The sequence below is a fragment of the Cottoperca gobio genome, chromosome 15 (assembly GCF_900634415.1).
Source record: "Cottoperca gobio chromosome 15, fCotGob3.1, whole genome shotgun sequence".
Taxonomy (NCBI): domain Eukaryota; kingdom Metazoa; phylum Chordata; class Actinopteri; order Perciformes; family Bovichtidae; genus Cottoperca; species Cottoperca gobio.
In genome coordinates, this window is record NC_041369.1 from 5,052,847 (window position 1) to 5,075,158 (window position 22,312).

A 22,312-nucleotide genomic window follows, 5' to 3' on the forward strand; every position below is an offset into this window, starting at 1 on the left:
TTTGGAGCACGTTCGTTCAAACAAGACATTTCCTTGGACATGTTCTAAAGAGCAGCGTAAGCAAACTCTTTGCCTCCCCTTGTATTCCAATCAATTGTGGATGTTGCTGCTGACAGGCAATTCGATATATGGGCCATAAAGTCATTTATTGCTCCATGCTTTGGTTTAAAAAAAAAAAAATACAAAATACTGAAAGATCCATGTCAGGTGATGTGGCTGAATGTCTCCAGCCCACGACTAAACATTTCCTTTGAGCAGAAAAGAGTAGTAAGCACAACTGTTTATGGTAATTCATAACCCACTGAACAATCACGTCTATTAACACATACAGAGCTGTGACCTCAATTTTCTACATAAGTCATTCATAAACATTGGTGCATCAAAAGTGCCATGCTTTCTAGAGGAACATTAAAATAAATCTGTCACCAATACTGGATCTTCTATGATGACATCTAATTACTATAGCTGACCCTGTTAGAGTGCTAAGACTCTGTGATAGTCTTTAGCTACAGAAGCTGAGGCTTTGTTATCTCCTACGAGTAACACGCAGCAGAAGCAGCATGGGGGCCATTGACTGTTGACTTGGCTGATGCTAATACTGTTGAAACAACGCTTTGAGCCAAGGATCAGAGTGTGGCTGCTTGCCTTCGCCCGTTGGACACTGCCAGAGCAAAATGCAATTATTGGTTGTGTGTGAGAGTGTGTGTGTGAGAAAGGGTGTGTGTGTTAGGGTGTAGGAGAAGGAGAGGAAGAGAGACAGATATGACGACAGAGGCGTATTGATATGTATGCCTGTATAGTCCCTGTCACACATGCACTGCATCCGTGAAATTATCTAGACATTACTCAATGGTGCTTCTTGTGAGAATGCAAACGTCAAAATGATTTGGAAAGGCATTAAACAGACTTTAGCCTGCCAGCTCCCGAGTACAAAGCTTAATGTCCGGTTGAGCACACATGTAAATAGAGCCCCTCATTGTTTTATAGATTCCATCATGTCCTGCACTATGCACCCAGGCGTTTGATTTCGCCTAAACCAAACGCAGTATTTCCAGTAAGCGAGAACATGTCTGACACGGACAATCTCCTGTCTATGTGTGAAAGGGAAACTCCGGACATTGTGCGGACCTCATTCTCTGGATATCGTCCAGAGCTCATATTTGAAAAAGGCTAAAGTGTGACTACATTAGCAGCGTGGCTCCGGATGTGGGACAAACATTGGTGCGCCCTCATCCAGGGCTTTGTTAGGATGCAGCTAACTTTTTCTCAATGGAGCCAGAAGCATGCCACCACAATAATAATAGACTTCCACAGTGTTTAATCAATTAGCTAATTAATTTTTTTAATCCTTCAATGTTTGATGAAATCAAAGTCCATTTCGATAGTATTTATGGATTCAAACTGCCTTCATACTGCATGCATGTAATCCAGTGAAGTTTTATACAACATCAACATCCGACTGCTGCTGCTTCACATTAAATCATTTTTATTGTAAAGCAGCCGCAGGATATGCAATTTCTTTCTTTGAGCGGTTAGCACTGATCCCAGGCGCGCATCAAAAATGTGTCTGCTAAACGAGACAATGGTCATTTGACTGACAATTTAATTTGAAATGTGCCAAATATGCAATTCTATATCTCTGTTCTGTCTTTAAATTATGATTTGGTGAAAGAATTTTAAAAAGGTTATCGCAAAATAATTGTTTTAGATTTGTACTTTTTGTTATTTGATTTACTTAATTGTACGCATATGATACGCCATCTGACCTTTATACACATATCACACTCATCTTCATCTGTTTCCTGCTTTAACATTTACACGCTTTAATGTTTAACATTACTTTGTCCAACTGACACAACAGGAGCTTTGATTGTTCAGCTGTTTCAGCAGGAATCATGTGTGGGGTCAGGCCAATCCAAGCACCTGCTGCTGCATCATTTAAATGTTAATTCAATTCATCAATTTGGGAAAGCATTTTAAATCTATTAATTTTATTGATCAAAAGTAATCATAAAAGTCTATAATTATTCACACACTGTCACATGCCAGGCTCCATAATTATGCACCTGTTAGCATTATTGTTATTATGGTAACTGTCACAATTTTGAAGTTCTCTAAAAATAAAGATTTGTTTTGTAAAAGTTATTTATGGTATTTAAGGTTGTTGTGATATACTGACGATAACTGCATATTTAATTATTTTGTTAATACTACACAACATTTCCCATAAACAGATGTGAAAAATAAAAATAGGAAAAAAATGATGGTCAGTGGATATGAAATCACAGTCTTATCAGAGTAAGTATGTTAGGTATCTGGCTCAATACCCGGTCCCCTGAACCCTACAAGGGATTGTGTTTCAGTTGACTTTGTATTTATGGCCTTGTGGATTTTTTGTTCATCAATTGTTGCCTTTTTTACTATCCATCAGTGCACTTGTTATGTATGATTATGTAGACTTATGGTAACAGACTCTCTCTTCCCCTCCCAACACTCGTATTTTGAGTGTAATTCTATGCCACAAAATAGAAAAAACTCAAAAACCTAGTTATTAAACAGTCTCAATGTAATACTGATGCCTATATATGACCAACATAAGTTAATGAGACCTGGCTATTTCTGTATAATTATTCTAAATGATTGTCATATGGGCCACCGGGTCCGATTCCGGGTCCAAAGTTTTGCGCTGGGGGCCAACACCTACACCACGCTGCTGGAGGCCCAGGATGAATTTGGGATTGCTGGGGGGAGAACCAGAACCAGGACTTAGCGGGCCAACTTTCAGACCCTACTGCAGTAAAGTTAGATGTTTTCTGAAGGGACTATGGTGCTCGGAAACACTACCGCTTTTGTCCACAAGAAAAGCCAAGTAAATTTACAAATTCATTTGACTGACAGCATTATTAAAAAATAATTAAAATGTTCTATATATTGCGATAATATGGTAATCATGGATGCTTTTGGCCATGATAATCGTGTAGTGAAAATCTGATATTGTGACAGCCCTAATGTTAGGGATAGAAAGCTTTCCTTGTTTATTCACAAAGCCAAATGTTGAACTTTGTGATTTTAATCCAGAAAGTACCAAAGCAGATTTGAAAATAAAACACGCAGATATTTGTATTCTTAAACTGATGCTCCTATGCTTTCTTTAGTCACTTCATTATCTTCTTCTCAAATCAACTGGCTTTAAAAGAGGTAAGTGACTGAACTTCAAAGACGCATATGTCAGACTATGTCAAGTTATATTCCTTGATATTTTTATATCATTAAATCATTAGAGGCACACCAGAGGCTTAAAGAAATGAGCCTGCATGTGAAATTAGATTCATGACATAATGCACCATAAAGGGAAATTGCTCTGCTGTGACATCATGCAATAAATACTGCTATATCCTGCAGTGCATAACGTGCCATGTTAGCTCCATACTTTAAGTCTGTGCTGTGGCTCTCATCTCAGCAGTGTTAAAGAACCAAAGGTTCATGGCTAGATGAGTCGAATAGACGCCTGCCCTGACCTCGACACAGGAAGCACCTGATCCTGGCGGAAGCTGCACAAGCTTCTACGTTCCTCCTCATTTGCAGGCAGTAACCGACCTGTGTCAGCGTGGGGACAAGGGCTCATTGCTGGAATGTATGGTGCAGACATCTGCTATCCATCACGCTGGAGCCGCTGGAGAAAGAAACAGATTCATCTTCTATGACACTTCTTCATAAAAACAAAAGGGGGGGAAACTAGGAAGAGAAATATTAATATTTCCGATGGTATGCGAGTGTGGAAGAAGGATATTTTCATCCTATCCTATCATTTTTCTTGATAACAAGAAGCTAGCATCAGGTGTTGAGCAATATCCCATCTACGCAGCCTTAACAAGGTGCTGGTCGGGGGACACTGTCGTACAACATTCCCTTACATACCGAAGGCCATATGAAAATAACAACCATCAAATAACATTAGAAAATATGGTTGTTAGAGCACCACACTGTATCCAATTGGAAATTGTTTGTTGGCAAGTGAATGAATAAGGTATTGTAAGATGGAGCTGTGCTGTGGAGAGGCGGATAGATCCAAGCATGGCGAGAGCAGGGAGCCCAGAACGTTATCATTGTAATCCCATAATGGATGCTTTAGGGCCTGAAAGGAGCGCTATTCGTCCTGCCACTGGATTCCACTCATGGCTCTTTGTCTGTAGACTGTGCAGAATTACCCTGTAATTGCTTTGCATTGTTCAGTGCAAATGAAAAACACCTACAATTAGGATTACATAGAATACCTCCAGAATGTCAGTGGTCCAGATGTCTCAGGACAGTGCTGTTGTCTGTGTACGTACAAACTAAAGAGGGGGGGGACATGTACATGCTGCAGACTGGGACACGTTTCTCCTCATTACATTTCGGAAAACTGCTTCACATCATGTTTGGCACGTGCACAGACTTTAGAGGGTACTTGAGCACCTGCTGTTTGGCCTCCACGGGAAGTGCCCTTTTTCTGTTTCCCTTTTTATTTTTTGTTTGCACACAGCCTGCGATGTCGAACACATATTGATTGAATCAAAATCCTCCTGGTTTCCTGCCGCAGTGGCATCCACTGTGTTGGCACCGAGCTTTCTATGGTGAAGAACGCACACACGCTTAAGTGCACGCATGAAGTTAACGTTTGTGTGGACAATAAGCCAAACTAGGACTGATCCTGAGTGTTTTCTGTTAGTTTAGCTTTGATGAAGAGCAGCACACAACCCTTTATTCAACTTCTTTGGAATTTTAAGACTTTATTCTTATTAAATTTTGATTTTAATCTATATATAATATTACTTTTTTCTCAATATATTACAACTTTTACAAGAACACAGATATGTGGCATATGTTTTGAATGTGCAGAAAGATTTGAACATGAGCAGAAATACTGGTTTATAAATCAATTAATTTATGCACATTTAAAGAGGATTCTTTCTCAAAACAAAAGACACAAAAAAGGAGGGAAGAGTCGATCATGCCTACATGTGTTGACTCAGCAGGGATACAATAAATATTTGAAAGCAATACAGCCTGCTTTACTGCATTATATATTCCCATTTAATGGGAATTGTCACCTGCCTGAATGTTGTGTTTTCCTTTGCATAAATAAAAACAATTTCCACCATAAATGAGTGCATAGAAAGTCAGCACAATGTAGGAAATGAAGTGTTAGACTAAAAATAATTTGTGGGGGAGGACCCCTATCCTAATATGTGTGCTCACCAATGTTGGAAGGAAACATACTCCCTTGGTCATAGGTTTGTTTTTAATACACACATTTTAATTTCCCTTTAACAGTGTCATGAATTAGTAGTCGTTCCAGGCAAATATTATTTTTAAATGTATTTAATTATTTGCGAAACTTGCCTTTTATGAATTCGAGCCCAGGCCCCTCTAACATCCTCTGCACGTCCCTGCATCATGCATATAGTGCATCTTCATATAATGTCCCACTCACTTTACACATTACACATTCACAAACACACATACCCCACTACTAACCAATGATTTTCTCATTCCAGAGCAATATCCCCATGAGGAAGCAGATGTAAGGAGAAGAGGAGGATGAGTCTATCACATATGAGATACAATTCCCCTGTGGACCGCAGCACCGAACGGCGAGATAGAGCAACTGAGGGGAGACAGGGAGGGAGGCGTAGGGAGATTGCCTGTAACCAGTCTTTCAGAAAAAGAAGAAAGTAAAGACCCTTGGATTTCTCTTTACTGTAAATTCCAGTAAGTAAAGACACCATTTTGTTCTGCTTTAAAACTCTGCTTGATGCATCCACTGCTGCTAGACACCATACTGCAACAATGTAAGTCTATATATTTTAGTCTTCAGACTTATTTAGTCTTAAAAGGGCCATATTTAAAAATAGTGTGCATTTTAAAATTGACACTTTTGTTAGCTGCGAAAAACAACTCCACTATCAACCTAAAATTAAAACAAGGACGAATATGTTTTGGTCATACGATACTTACACAGAGCATGCTGGATGGTTTTTATATGAAGGACCCCCAATTTTCCAAACTATCATTATAAGAAAAAGGTTTTGCAGGGTACACCTGATCTTTTCCACCAACCTCTTTTGCGACATATATAGTGCTGCAGGGACGATCTATTTTTGTAGGATAATCTTCACAAATAAACACCACGTTCAGGATTTTGTAATCATAAAATCGTAAAGAGCTAACGTTAGGCTACAAACGACCTACACCTCTGTCGGATGACTTCACGTCACCACCGCTAAGATAAAAGCTCAAGGTCAGTCGTCTCACTGAAACACTTGTTAGCAACCGCCTGTTTAAAGACACGTAAAAGCTTCAAAATTCACGAGTGGGGTATTTACAGTCGTATTTTACGCTGTAGAACAAAACTTGAAAATGAGCACAGAGCTTATTTCAAGCGTCTAACCAGAAACCCATTAAAGAAACCCAGGGACTTTGAGACGAAGGAACCAGTGATAACTCCTTTCCATGGTTTAAGACTCATTCCTGCAGCACTCTATTCAGACATTTGCCCAGCTCAACTTCTGTCCTACCACTGGCCACCGAGTAACTTCAGTATAAAAACTACCAGCTCAAGGGTTACATGCTTTACGGAAAGTGTTTTAACAGAAATTTGAGTGGCAGGGGAGAGTAAAGCTCATTTATTTTCCTGGCACAGCTTTTTTTTTTTGCTGATCTGAGGGTTTGAACGAGCAACTTCTGCACCACAAACTCCTTCCTTTAGCTTTTAAGGCTACCACTGCCCCCAACTCAGGTGGTACATGATAGGGCAAAGACTGCACGAATACCATTTCATGAGACCATTTTTGCCTGGGGCTTTCTCTCTGGCAATTTTGCACTAAATCATTGCCTTATATTAGGCTTGTCAAACAGCTCACAGCCACAGCAGGTGGAGAGATAACAGTGGAGAGAGAAACCTATTATCAGAATAGATCTACTTAATCATGTTCTCATTGCGCTAACCACTTGAAAATGCAATGTTAGTGAAATGAAACAGCTTCTTGCTAATGAGAAGTCTCAGGAGAGTCAGGAGGTATTCCCAAAGTGTAAAGATATCCTTTATCTTATAGATTACTTTTATCAAAGCTTACAAACGTTCATTTTAAGAAACATTTCAATCTGAATGGAATACTTGCCACTGAAAAAATGGCTTATCACATTTAAGTAAAACATTTTTTTTATTTTCTTCTTTTTCTTGAAAATCTAATTTGGTTCTCAGTGCAATAGATATTCAGATATTCAGTTGATCAGATTTCTTAAAAGAAGTCATGATGTCCAGTTACCAGAAATCAAGATCAATTACTCTTCTTCTGCTTCTCTTTCTTCTACATTAAACAAAAATAACACTTTTGTTTTTGCTCCCATTTTTCACATGTGTAAATGACAGATTTCAGACTTTATTTACACACACACACACACAACAGATTTATCTCAAATGTTGTTCACAAATGTGTTAAAATATGTAATAGTCCAAAATAATCCATCCACCCGACAGTTGTGGTATATCAAGATGGTGATTAAACAGCATGAGGAGGTGTGCCTTGGTCTGGTCACTATAAAAAGGCCCCAGGAACAAGTGTACGGTTCAACATTGTCCGGCAGTGGCTCAGTCCCTGCCCTGACATGGTGCCCTTGAGCAAGTCACCGGACATCCCCCTTGAAATTAATTATTAACTAATTCAAAAATGTGTTAATTACAAGGAACATTATTTGCGGACTATGGGTAGGATATCAATTTGATGCTACAAATTAAGTCTATAATAAAATAAAATAAATTACATACTATGCCTATAAATTTTATTTAAGCTAGCCTATAAAACATGACACTACTCGTTCAGTTAGTTGGAATAGTAAGAATAACACCGGAGTTGTAAATAACTCTTTTTTACTCTCTTTTTAGCATGCATTTAAACTGCTATGGCTTTTTAATTTTTCCATTTCATCAGTGAGTTTTGGTAATATGATACTGGGTTTTGAGCTACATGCCAAGGGTAGAGCAAATACTAGCTAAATGACCATGTGTTTAGCTTTGTGATTTTTCTATTAGCAAAAAGGCTAAAACCATGCTGTGTCTAAGTTTGCATTCTTCACAAGTGCATTAACATTAATGAGCAAGATGCAGTGTACTATGAGTTCACAGATGGTGTACTTATAATGGTCAAAAGGTTGAGTGTGGACCACTTGACACCTCTTACTCTCAATAGTCACCATCTTGGCTACGTAGTGTCAGGGTAGGGATCACCAAACTTGTAAAAATGGTGGCCGAGGAAGCTGAAATAGTTGAAGGACACTGGAATACAATAAATCCAATTTTCATATGAGCAAACAAGCCGGCAGATATTTTGGCGTGTGACAATCACAGTTAAATATTGGCGCTTACGCTCTTCGGGTTTAGATTTGCCAAAAAGAAGAAGAAGAAAAAGAAGAAAAAGAAGAAGAAGAAGAAGAAGAAGAAGAAGAAGAAGAAGAAGAAGAAGAAGAAGAAGAAGAAGAAGAAGAAGAAGAAGAAGAAGAAGCATTCAAATGTTACAATTTTCACTATCTGCTTCTCTCCATACCTGCTGCGCCTCTGTATTTTCCACTAACCACGCCTCCACTCCACCTCACCATCCAGCTACTCCCACCTCATCAGCTCACCTGGGCTCCAGTTGGATCTCATCTTCAAATCAAGCCTCTCCTGCTCACCCACTCTTTGCAGATTGTACTGTGACTTATGCAAGACTTTGCAACACTTCATTCCGTACTGATTTTCTGTTGCCGACCCTGCCTGCCTCTGACCTGCTCGTCTCTTCTGATTCCCGATCCTCTGCCCGGCTACGATCTACCATTTGCCTATCCCCTACTGGTTTGTCTACTTGGACTTTTGTATTTACCCTGTTCTAAGAATCGGTCCAGCCCTGTGCCTGCCAAGCTTTGACATTAAACTTCACTATCTGTTCCTGGTTTCCTGTGTACTTGGGTAGAAATGCATTCCGTGACAACAATGGTCATTTCCAGTGAGTGCACAACAGCCATGTTTGATTTGAGACAATATCCTGTCATAGTACATAGTGTACACAGTTTACTATATTGAAGTGTACTAAAGGAAGTATCCAAATTGAGAAACAGCATTGTTGTCTAGCTGATGTGCAAACTAGTGCTGGCTAGCTAGGTGTAAAGCTAGCAGCAAAATACATAATTAATAATATGGATTAAGTTTTCTTTCTTTTTTTTTCTCAATAACAAACCATCACATGTTGAACACTGCTTTTTTAATCTTTTTATTTTTGTTTAACTAACCAAATAGTGCCCACTCTACGTTGACCTTACACCTTTATGATAGATCCTTACCACAGCTGAGCTGCTGTTCACGTAGGTTGCGAAACTCTAGTCCGTGGAGGTGGGTGGGGAACACACACACCGTGTCGTTGCCGATCCTCACCGAGTTGCTTCGAGCCCAGAGAAGAAGCCACTTCAGCTGACAGTCACAGAACAAAGTCTCAGTGCTGAAGTGCCTGATGGGAAAACCAGCGCACAGTTACAATCTGTGTGGTTGAGTGCTTAATTTGAACAACTTAATTTATCCAAAAGACGGACAGAAGGCATTTTGACATATGAGGAAATTATATAATATAGCTTATAATAGGAAAACATAGGTGTAATTCATCAAATCAATGATGGTTTAATTTACCTTATGTGTGCCAGCTCCAGGGCACAGGTATTGTGCATGGTGACTCGCTGCTTACTGACCCAGCAACATTTAATAGCAGCGTTGCCAGAATACGATACTTATCGCATTTATACCGTAAGTTTGCCCCCTGCGCGATTTATAATGACAAAAGTGCCATAATGTACACGGTTACAATTAGCAGTTGGTTTTAGACTGCACTGTCTAATTTAAATACATTTCTGGATAGGAAAAAAATATGGATGCTACAACTGTGTTTACAGATCTCTTCTCACGGGAACTCTTTCCAGTCAATCATGTAGGCTTTGTTCTTGATGAACATGATTCGCGAGCAGGGCTGTCTTGTAATTTTATTTTGTAATAGTACATAAATGGTAAGACTGATAAACGTATGGACACAAACCCACTTCCCTGCATCATTGCTACGTCAGCATTACGTTTTCAATATTTATACCTATTGTGGTTGTGGCTTGTGTACGATCATTTTCCTCAAAATATGACATTTTTAAGCCTCTGGTACGATAGTTTAAAATTTCCCATCTAGTATCGCTGTTTAACAGTCATCTTAAATGTGACAAGCCACATGTGTGTCTTTCCTGCTATAGTCAAAATATCAGCAATTTAAACAGCCTATAACTTCTTGACTTGCCTTTGTACCCTGATCAAGAACAAGAGGTTACATTTTTAACACCAACTTAGATAACTGAATGTATTATGCACATGATATTTATGTGTGGTTGCCTTACAGCACTCTGAGAGCCACGAGGTGTGTAAAGAGTCCCACAGTCAGAGTGGAGAAGATGTTCCCAGATAAATTCCTGTTTGTGGAAAAAAGGACACAAAGACATTCATCCAGAAATGTCTCCTCACACGCACTAAAGCCACACAACTGTATTTTGTTGTACATATCAAACACCATATTCTGTACAGACAGCAAATTAAGCATAAAGCTGTTCAACGCATGCTTTCAATTTAGGGATTACTTACAATTTTGAGAGGTTGCCCAGATCGAGAAACATTTCAGCCGAGAGACAGCCAATCCTGTTGTTAGACAGGTCCCTTTTGTGTTGGACAAAAAAAGAAAGAGAAGAACATCCAAATGTTCATATAGTGAACTTTATAGCACATTTTACTGATATTGTAGTCAAAACAGGAAGCACAACTGAAAATATGTGTCTTTGTTAGTATCCGTCTTCATGCATGCTTGCCTTTTTAAAACACAAACAACTTAAACATCTGTGAAAGCTGTTAGGAAACCATGTTCATTCATTTACTCAACATCCTGGAATATCTGTCCAGACCTTCTGTGACCTTTTACTCTCTATAACCATTGCTGGTTACAACAGCACCTCCCCCACACACACACACACACACACACACACACACACACACACACACACACACACACACACACACACACACACACACACACACACACTGCTTCCGTATGCGAGTGGCTGAGCGCTGTCGCGTCCATGGCTCCGTGCCCTCGCACTCTGTAATTAAAGAGCTGCTTTGCTGGAGCAGCTGTGGGAAAATAAGCAGAGCACTCGAGTAATCACCAGTTGGGGAGCACTTAAATTAGCACTCTGCTGCTCCCCGAGCTTGGCACACACGCGCCCCGAATCAGCATGGCTAACTCACTGCCTGCATCCCTGCCAGCCCAGATCCCACTAACTATCAGGCTGCAATCATGTCACTCACTCTGAAGCCTATATGTAGACAGCCAGGATGAGAGTAATCGCAGAGATCATTACTCGAGTAGAACAAACCAAAAAAAAAGAAAAAAAAAAAAGTTCTCAGACTTTTTTCTTCTGCCAAATTCCTTACTTTCTGTGCATGTTTACATTGCAAGTACGTTTTTAAGACATTTTCAGTTTTATGTAAGTTTGATTGTTAATAAACAAACAGGAGTAATAAAGATGCTTTATTACAATTAATACTGTCATAGTTTTAAAAATGGAGTAGTAAACCAGGAGATATTTACTTTTAAAAGAAGAAATAATGCAAACTTTCTTTAATAACAAATGAAAAGTTGTAAATTAGTTGTAAAAATACAACCCTTGCTCAATTCAATACACGTAAGGGTTTTGCTGTTAAGACTCTTACTTGGTTTGGTATGAACATTAGTTTATGGTGGATAGGAGACTCTATGGGGACCGCTACGACCAGCAAGGTGAGGTCACACGACAGACGGAGACACTCAAATGTGTAAGTAGACAAATTTTCTACTGCACTGCTCTCAACCAACATGACGTGTTTCTCTATTCTTCGATCTCTATTTATTTTCAACAAATTGTGATTCGAAGAATTTTACATTTTTAAGAAGCATCCAGATGGAGTCTCGCAAACTACCCACTTCACTACACAACATACCCATCTCATTACACGATCCAAAAAATTTGTAAAATATGATTAAAATGCAAAAGGCCTTTGAAATAAACATCCTCTTTCCTATAATCAATTCCCACTGAAAAGTGTCTATTTTAACTTTTTTTATTAAGAAAATCATACAAGAATAAGGTTAAACCCACAGCCAGCCAGACCACTAGCGTTAGTGTTAGCTCAGCTATACAATTATACAAAATAAATAATAATGTTTGAAATAAGGTATATTCAATTCAATAACCCTCACGATGCAGGTTTCAGCAAGTCTTCCTATGGTGGCTAGTGTTAGCAGGCTGTATAAAGGCCCTGTCACACATATCCGTATGGCAGAAACGTATACGAAAAATAGCTCACAATTTGTCAGAGTCTAAATTTTGAGTGTGTTCAAAAGTTTCGGATGTACCCAACGTGTGCTTCATAAGTTATGCAGACGTTACACATAAGTTACGTTAAGTTAGACATACGTATATACGTACGTGAATACCTATGTGAATACAGTACGTGAATACAGTACGTTAATACCTACGTGAATACTTACGTGAATACAGTATGTGAATACATTAGAGGTACGTTAGATATAGGCTACGTCGGCTGACGGTGAACCCTACTACACTTATGCCTGACTGAGGAGTAACTTATTAAACGTGTTACTACAGTACAGCTAGCATTCAGCTAACATTTTGGGAGCTTATTCGGGTTTGAATATAGTATATAGGGTCCCTGTAAGTAGCTCATCCTCACTTCTTCACAGCACGTCTTCATGAATACATCAACCCATCATCAGAGAGCATGGAGGATGCTGAGAGGCTGCGACAAGAGTACATTCTAGCCGTTCTCCATCAGCATGACGTGAACCAAATGGCACTTTTCCAGCTCCGTTGGCCAGATGCTCTTATACGTTTTAAATAAGTAAGTGATACGCTATTAATAGGTTAGACATACATATAATAATTTGTTATGTATTCGTTATGTATACGTCAGCTACAACACCGCTGTGGAAAAGTTGGACGTATTTGGACTCTGACAAATTCTGAGCTAATTTTCATATATAAGCATTTTCCACACTAGTGCATTCTCTCAATCACTAGTTGCAAGTCTTCTTCAATACAGAATTTTTTTTATTTTGTAATTGATGTTCACATTTAGAGTAAAATACACGATAAAGCATTTGCTTGAGGGTGGTGCCGTTTTTTAAAATCTTAGAACTTTCACCCTTCAGTGTGTTTTCAGTTCAGGAAAATTAGTTTTAAACTTAAGGCTTCAAAGCCATAGTCTACAAACCAAAAGGGGATGTCACGGTGACTATGTTCACTTCTTATATACAGTCTATAGTTGTGTTTTAATTGAGCCTTCGGAGGCTGCATTTGTAGACCGATTACGTCACAGTGGCCTTGACATGGCTGTCCCATTTCGGAGACTCTTTCAAATGCAGCCGACAAATCACGCGCCGGTGACAAGTTATTTTCTATGAAAAATGGCGTCCTTGGACCCAGCAACAGCAGCGGGGAACTATACTTTTAAATGTATGTATTGGGTTAACCTAACCCTAACCCCAAAAATAGCGGTAAAAAAGGTAGGGGCAGGAACAGCTGGTGACGTAACAAGAAATCCTCCGTAGACCAGACCGTCTTATTTTGTAGACCGCTCGGTTAAGCCTTTGTGGCCTCCAAAGACCGTTAAGGCTGTGTCCTCCGAAGTCTGCAGCCACTGAATTGAGACACAGCTTATGCGTTTAGCTGATTTCTGCGTCAGTTTGCTGAATTATGACTCTTCTCTACTTGACCGAGTTAAATCGTTGTTTAACAATATCACAAGTAACATAATATTGTGCCTTTTAATTAAAGTAACTGACTCAAGGATGATGGGAAATGTAAGGAAATCCAATGTACCTTTAGCAAAGGTTACCTAGAATTGCTTTAACACATTATTCGGCAGAAGATCACTGATTCTAATCCTCAAAACCTCAGTGGAGAAAGTGAGTGACAAATGATATCCCTTTCCTTTACACTTCCTGCTGATGTGCCCTCTAGCAAAACATGAGAACACCGGGAAGCTCCCAGTTGTGAATGTGTCTTTACTTACGTTTAGGAAGATTACAAAAAGGCATTCTGCCTTCACTTAGAATTACCTGGACAAAGAAAGCTAAAAAAAGGCTGAAATTATAGTTTCAGCACTTTTGCCTCAGTTAAATGTTTCATTCCTCTCTTCACTCTGTACTTTAGACACTCCTTTTCTTAGCCTCTAAAGCCAAAGCACTTGTCCCTGTGTCCCCTGGAGAAGGCTATTACGATGCTTCGTCATACTCACAGTCTTCTCAGAGCAAGCAGACCACGGAAGGCCCCGGGCTCCAATGTACTTATCAAATTATTCTTCAGGTCCCTGGAGAAGAGAGACAAAGAGTCAGAGATAGCAGTCAGTGATTACCATCTATCTACATATCTGTCTGTCTATTGTCTGTCTATCTATCTACTCACTTTGAGCAGTGGTGAGGCATTAGTTTTGAGATGAAATTCACTTAAGCTCATGCTCGCTGACTGTATAAACATGGGTCTTCCAAGGAAACATGATTCATTCAAATGGGGATGAGGAGGTTTATATTGTTCACGGAAGAGCTCAGTTCAGAGAATAATGGTTTGCTAGCAGTTGGGAATAAAGGGGAGGTCTTTGTTTTTTTTCTTTCAAGCTAGAGGACTCAAGGAAATGTATAGATTTTCTTAAGGACAGCTTTAACTAATATCACATGTAGACCAAAGCATTCCTAGTGATAACTTAAGTAATTCTGCTATTTCTAAATTAATTTCTATTTTTAATGTTGACCTTTGTTCATATTATTCTTATTGGGAAAGAATGAGGCCATTCATTAGTGAGTTAAATTGCACCTGTTAGCCGGACAGCACGGACCATTTCCTGCATGCTTAAGAAACAGACCACATCCAGCCAAGGAAACACACATGTTGCGGTTTCAGCCAGGCACTCCTTGTCCACCCCCACCGCTAACCCTAAAACCTCTGCCGCTACTAAAAATGGATCTCCGAAATTCTCCTTTCTGGTTTTCTCTGCAGGCCAAAGAAAACTTCCTGAAATTGTGTCCCTGGTTTCCTTTCATTTTGTACTGTATGTCTAGCGTGATGAGAAGAAGAAGAAGGGTAGTGGCTTTTTCCAAATGTGAGCTCAACTCATCCACTTTGGGCCAACATTTCTTTTTCTTTTAAATTAACAGTCACACAGGCCAGTCCAGGGCCAGGCAAAATAAATAAAACCAGACCAATGGGACTATCAAAGCCACTGCCATTGTCCCAAAGTGAAAATAAAAGTAATGCTAGAACTCTCTTCTTTGACACATGGGACAGTTTGGTTGCAAAACGCTTCCTTTACCTCATTTAAACAGAAGCTAAATAACTCACCCTTCTACATTGAGTGCACAATAAAAGATGTATAGGATCCATACAGTGATGCAGATTTTCTTTAGAAATTGCAAGCAAGGATTCCTATATCATTACTGTAAAGCATTAGTTACACATACAGAAGACAAGCCATCATTAGCGGCAGACAGATGACTCCAATATGGGGTTAATGATCTGTATCTTGTGTTAAATTGTTCAGCCCATGGTTAAAACACACTTTGTCTGAACCATTAGGACCCCCAACAGCCCTCCATTCAGGTTGTGTCCAGACCAATGGTCTTCTCATAAAAAAAGAATGTGTAAATGTAGAACAGACACGCACAATTTAAGGATTTCCCAAATTAGGAATCTTAAATTAGTATAGACACTGTCCTAAATTCAAAATAACTGCCAAAAATAGCAACAGCTGTTGTTAGGTCTGTATAGCAATGACAATGAAGATGGGGAACAACACTGAAATATAATGATTGAAAGGCTTCTCAAACCATATGATGATGCTTTAAATTTCCCAGACCATCTATTAATGGCTGTTTATTGACTGCCAAGATGATTCATTCTGAATTTGATCGACATGCTACCTCCAGTGCACGTACAGATCACAAATGCACTTCCTTTTTGCTCCCTGTAGCTACAATTGAATGCCCATATATTTTTGGCCATGATAGCTAGCAAGTGACAAGTGAGCGCTATCACTAGCGGTTGGCTTGTCCATCTTGAGTAGCCTACCAGTACATTCTTATCAAAGATAGGTAATCACTTGCTATTCTAAACATAGATACAGGCATGACAGAACAAGTGCCGATTGCAGGATAAATGTTATAGTTATAGTTAGTATATCATAAGTTAAGATAAGATAGGATAGGAGGTCTGCGATTGGAGAGGACACAGCCATGAGTTTAGAAATTGCTCCTGTCATAAGAAGATTTGCCCTATCTTTGAAACTTAATTAAAGATAAGTAATGAGGCTTCAGCTTTCTATGTCTGCTGACTTTTCAAAATCAGAATTACTAAAGAGACTTTCTTCAGACATCTTTCAGGAGTCGTCATTCACACAACAAGGTGTAGCGGGCTTTGGAAAGAGCCCTGAAGTTGTCTTCCTGACAGACTAACCTCCTGGTCCCGTCAGTTGGGCCAAGGGCTGGCTCTCATCCCCACCCTCATTCAAAGTTGTCTTTGATCTTCTACAATATACTACAAAAGAGCGGGCAGAGGATGGAGGTCAAAAGGTCATTCCTTGTTCCTGCATCACCTCCTTTTATCCTGAACTGTCTTGCAGCTCACTGCTCTTGCCTCTCTGAATTTGCTGAATGTTCAGAACGTTCCACTTCATCCACTGACTGCCCTATTATGGGCAAAGGTCACTTCTCAGTCTCCTGTACAGACAGGAAATGTGCTACTGTATAGAGAATATCACACAATGCTGAATCCAATTATATAATATGCACAAAACAATCAACACGGACACCTTTATAAGAACTCTAATTGCCTGAAAGGGCCCCTAACTCTCAACCTTTTAACATTTGAAATATTCAAACCTGATTGCAGTTTTGAATTGCAATGTTGAGTCTCTGGATGAGGGTCTTTGGGATTCATACATGTACTTCTGAGTCTCCTCTGTATATTATTGCTGTCATAATATTCACTAAAAGAGAATTGTGAATTCCAGGCTTTGTGTATGAGGTAATTTTTAAAGCCACATTATACAAACAATTGAGTTTGAAGGCCACACAACAAACGTGTACAGCCATCAGACCTGAGCCAACAATTATCTGCAAATAAATGTTATAAATTATGGTTATGTGTTATAAACTGATCAGGTCCCAGAATGGTTGGGTCTGTCACATACAACAGGTGCCAAAAGATCTCAATAATCAGAGGAAACTATTCAGCAGGCTGATTGAATCAAACCCAGAACATTCTTACTGTGTTAACCACTAAGCTAACTAATTCACACACGTACAGGATTCTAAAACTGCTTTAACAGAATATCCGGTTGTAAATAGGCCTGGTAATAAACGTAGTTTCTAAACTAGGTTTAACTCCTCAGCTCTGATTGGTTGTTTTCCTTTGGAAGTGGTGGAATCAAATGCCATAAGGAGCACTAGGAGGAGGCAGAGGAACATGATTTTTTTCCCCACAGATTATCAGCATTTCTGTCAGGATATAGTGACAGTTTCAGAAAATGACAACAAATTATTTTTCATTAAAAGTAACCAACTGCACCTTTAACATACAACTTCAGATGTCTAACAAGACTCCAATGATTTATAGTAAGGGCCTCTGCAAAAGTACATTGACATACGTAGTATATTCTCACACGCTCACAAATATACCTATACATTGTAAATTCAGCATCATCTACATTTCCACAACATTAATTCCATCAGTGCCACAACACTGGTTACTTTGGCCTTTCTAACAGCAGACGTTTTGACTTGTCAAAGTAAGAAAAGCATAGGTGTTACTGACAGCACTAATAGCTCTGTGCTATACAAGTGTTTCAGTGAGAGTGTCAGCATTCACATTACCACAAACCTGAAATCAAAGCAGCTAAATTCAGCCATCATTAATTTCATTATTTTAATCTGTGCTCTTCCCACTGTAAATTGAAATGTATTCCCTGAAAAAGGACTATGACTATTTTGTTGTACTTCAACATGCTGCTGTTAAGTCTATACTTTCTGTGTGCACACTTCCGATGTTTCTCAGTAAAAGCCTTCCGGGGAAGAGAGGAAATTATGCCACCTGAAGCTTTAAATATAAAACAGATATAACGAGCACTGACATTGCAGTAACAGCTAACAGCAACAACATATTAAAGTGGAGCACTTCTGAAAAGAGGGAGACTCCTAAATACAGTATAGAAAATATAGAAAATAAAATCTAAGTACTGCCTCTGACAGTAGTTTTTCTCAAATAAAGACTTGATTCTCTCTTCTGTTGAGGTAAACAAAAGCCCTGGCCACTATTTGAGAATCTATTGTAGGCTCCACACAAAGGAATGATAACTACCTTTGGGGAGACTTGCCCCATATATCCACTGTAGATATAGCTGGAGCAGCTCAAATGAGATGAATGTTTAAACAATAATCATTTTCTACTCCCCCTGGCCCTGCATGTTTGAAGAGCAGGATCAGCCCATCAGTATAAACTCTGCTTGTGGTTAATGTTTGAAAAGCTACTGAAGTGCTTCCCAATTAATTTAAACTGCACTGTATATCGTAGCCTGCTCAATTTCTCCCGAGCCATGTGACCCAGAGGATATCAGCCTGCTCACTATGTGACACTAATGGGCAGATTCCTCCACGAATCTACATGATTACCACATCACGCAGTCACACTATATATGAAGTGTGCAAACACATGCACTCACTGTGAGAAAAAATAAACTGACCAGACCACACACAGGCACAGCCGCCAGACAGAGCCCTGCTTTCTCTTTGATAACAGAGAGTATTTAATCACGCAGAGTCTCATTAACTACATCTCAATGTTGATGTAATTATCAAAATCAGATTCACAAAAGGTCAAATTCTACATGAAGTACATAAGCAAATAAAATTGTAGCTTGCTGTGGCCACTTGGGCACTCAACCAAATGGAAAGTGACACTGCATGATGTACGCCATTGTATGCGCACTTAATGAAATGAGACGATGACATAAATTCATTAGTATAACTTGTATCATATTTCTCAGTGGCATGTTGGTGTCTTCAGCAGGATGTGTGTATGTAAAAGGATCTTACATGTAGAGGGATAATAATCAAGTCAGAGCAGTAGAGACGCACAAACACACTCAAACTACATCCAGTTTTTATCATATTTTAGACTAGTGGAGAGTGGAGTTAAAATAATTAGTAATTTATTGAATTGACAGATTTCAGCAACTATTTTGATGATTTATTAATTGTTTTTAGTACAGGAAAAATGCCAAATTGTTGCAGTTTTCAGCTCATTAAATGTGAGGATCTGTTCCTCACTTCACTTTTCTTTTCTTTTTTTTTGGAAATGTAATATTTTGGGGTTTTGTAATGATGGTTGGACAAGATCACCTTGTTGTCAGAACTAATCAATGGACTTCTATAACATTGTGTACAAACATCCCTGGTTACCAGGGAGTGATTCCTACTTACTTTGGTGATTCCCTGACTTTTCATCCAGCGCCACCATAAAGTTAACACTTTTGTTTTGTGAAATATATTGAAAACTATTGAATGGATTTACATGACATTGTGTTAAGACATTTATGGTTACATGGGTATTAATCCTACTGACTTTGGAGGTTGTCTGACATTTAATCTCGGGCCACCTGCAGGTTGACAATTTCATTCTGGGGAAATATCTCAATATTTACTGAATATATTAGCGCACAGACAAACATGGTTCCTTCTTGATTAATCTCACCAACTTTAAAGACGGTTGACATTTGTAGTTTTGAGTGAAATGTCTCAGTAACTATTGGATGGATTACCATGACATGTGGTGCACACATTAATTTACTCCCCTCAAGGTGAAGTGTAATAAAATAAATGATCCTTCAACTTTTCATTTAGCACCAACATCAGGTAAAAATAATGTCTTGTCCTATACTTGGGTTTATGATCGGATACCAATAGCTAGTGATGGCAGTGCAATACTGAAGCTTCAATACGTGCTTCAAACCCTGAACGACAATTCCATAGAACCACTGCTTCGAAGCTTGCTTCAAATCACGTGACATTTGACGTCCAAAACAGTAACTGCTTCATTGCCTGGTTCGCGGTCCAATCAGGTGATTCACTGGCACTGCCTCGTTTCGATTCAGACAGGTTGAGACAGTTTTGAATTCAACACTTTATAACCGCAAATTTGTGGGTTGTTGTCGTAGTATGCGTTTTTGCTGTTTAGTTGTTGGTATTGCGTTTGTATTGGATCATTATGGAGCCAGCCAACTAGCGAAACAATTTTTATGCACGCCAGCTGTTCCTTGTGAGCAAATAAAGAAATCATATCTAAATCTGTTGAAACAATAATGTACATCCCACATATTGCTGCACAGCCTCAGTGGTGCAGATTGAAGAGCAGGCGACCCACATTCAGATGATTCTCCAAAAGTGGCCCAGGGTTTGAATCCGAGCAGTACCCATATGCTCCATGTAATTTTCCTTCTCTTTATCCAATCTTAAACAATACTATAATTTAAGGCCTAAAAAGCCCAAAAAATAATTCTCAATAACACATGCACACAATCATCAATCTTTATTTTTAAATAGAACATGATATTCAGTCTTAGATGTGTGCATAAAATAATTTTCAAGGCAAAGATACTTTAAATCCACTGCAGCCTTGCACTTCGCCAGTAGAGGTCACTGTACCTGAATCTTCGAGTAATGAACCCATTTTCGAAACAATTGGCTGAAGTGGTTCAGTGCTTCACAGAAGCTTAATTTGCCCATCACTACCAATAGCGTGAACTGTACTTTGTGTTTGGGGCTGGTTAGCAAATGTTAGCGTGCTAACAAGCTAAACTAAGATAGTGAACATATAACTGCTAAACATCAACATGCTAACACTGCAACTGTGAGCATGTTAGCATGCTGATGTTAGCATTTTGTCCTGGTCTCCTCCTCTCTTTACCTGCTGCACCTCTGTATTGTTCCACTCACCCCGCCTCCACCTCACCATCCAGCCACTCCCACCTCATCAGCTCACCTGGGCTCCAGCTGCATCTCATCTCCATTCAAGCCTCTCCTGCTCACCCACTCAGGGCCAGATTGTACTTCGACAAATGCAAGACTTTCCAGCACTTCGTCCCAGACTGATTTTCTGTTACAGACTCTGCCTGCCTCTGACCTGCTCGTCTCTTCTGATTCCTGATCCTCTGCCCGGCCACAATCTACCTTCTGCCTCTCCCCTACTGGTTCATCTGCTTAGACTTTTGTATATACCCTGAGCTCATTATCTGTCCTGCCCTGTACCTGCCAGGCTTTGACATTAAACGTCATTATCAACTGTTCCTGGTTTCCTGTGTGCTGCATTTGGGTTCCAAACACGTCCCGTGACACATTTAGCTGGAAGTACAGCCTCACTGAGCCACTGGCATGTCTTTAAACTCTTGTTTAATACTTGAGAAACATGTCATTATCGATGAATCTGATGATTCTTTTCTAGATTAATCAATAATCGTTTGGCCTATAAAATGTCAGAAAACAATTACTATCCCAGTTTCTGAAAGTCCAAGGTGATGTCTTGTTTTGTCAGTCCAAAACCCAAGGCATTCACATAAACATGATTTAAAACAGAGAAAAGCAGGGAATCTCCGTATTTGAGAGCATGAAAAGTTGCCGTATATTTTAACTTGTCGATGAGTTGACTAATCGTTGCAGCTCTAGTGTACAGTATATATTACATATTTGTGTTTTTCACAGCAATGCAACTAAAAAGCATGCAGCAAATCATTTACTTTAGTTCTCTCATCCTCACTGTAATAAAGACTTACTGTCTCTGTCATTATCAGTGTAACATACAATACATTGGCACCAACTCTGATGCTAATGTGGAATCTGTTTATTATTAAAAGCCTTTATTCACGTGTTAAATATTCATGGGTCAGTTTGCAGATGCTTTGAGGGAAGGCCTGGCCACACATTCTGAATCACAGCAAACACCCACTGAGACAGACAACCACCTACTGGATTGCAAATTAATATGTGTTGAAAGCTCACTGAGGAGAGGGAAAAAGGTGGACACTCAGACAGTTCAGTCCAATTAAACAGACTGAATGTGTACACATTGTGACAGGCTTGTAGCTACTGCTGCCAGAGCATCAGTGGCTTTTCTCTGTGTGTTT

The 22,312-nt window shown here is 39.3% G+C and overlaps 1 protein-coding gene across 1 annotated transcript in view; it reads right to left on the reverse strand.

Annotated features, from left to right (window-relative positions):
* adgra1b (adhesion G protein-coupled receptor A1b) overlaps positions 1–22,312 on the reverse strand; it is a 195,817-nt gene that overhangs the window by 151,900 nt on the left and 21,605 nt on the right. Inside the window, exons 3-6 of the mRNA XM_029449473.1 lie at positions 14,387–14,458; positions 10,679–10,750; positions 10,438–10,509; positions 9,355–9,518 (exon numbers count right to left, since the gene is read on the reverse strand). Of these exons, the coding sequence (XP_029305333.1) occupies positions 9,355–9,518; positions 10,438–10,509; positions 10,679–10,750; positions 14,387–14,458 (380 nt within the window). The remainder of the gene's footprint in view (positions 1–9,354; positions 9,519–10,437; positions 10,510–10,678; positions 10,751–14,386; positions 14,459–22,312) is intronic.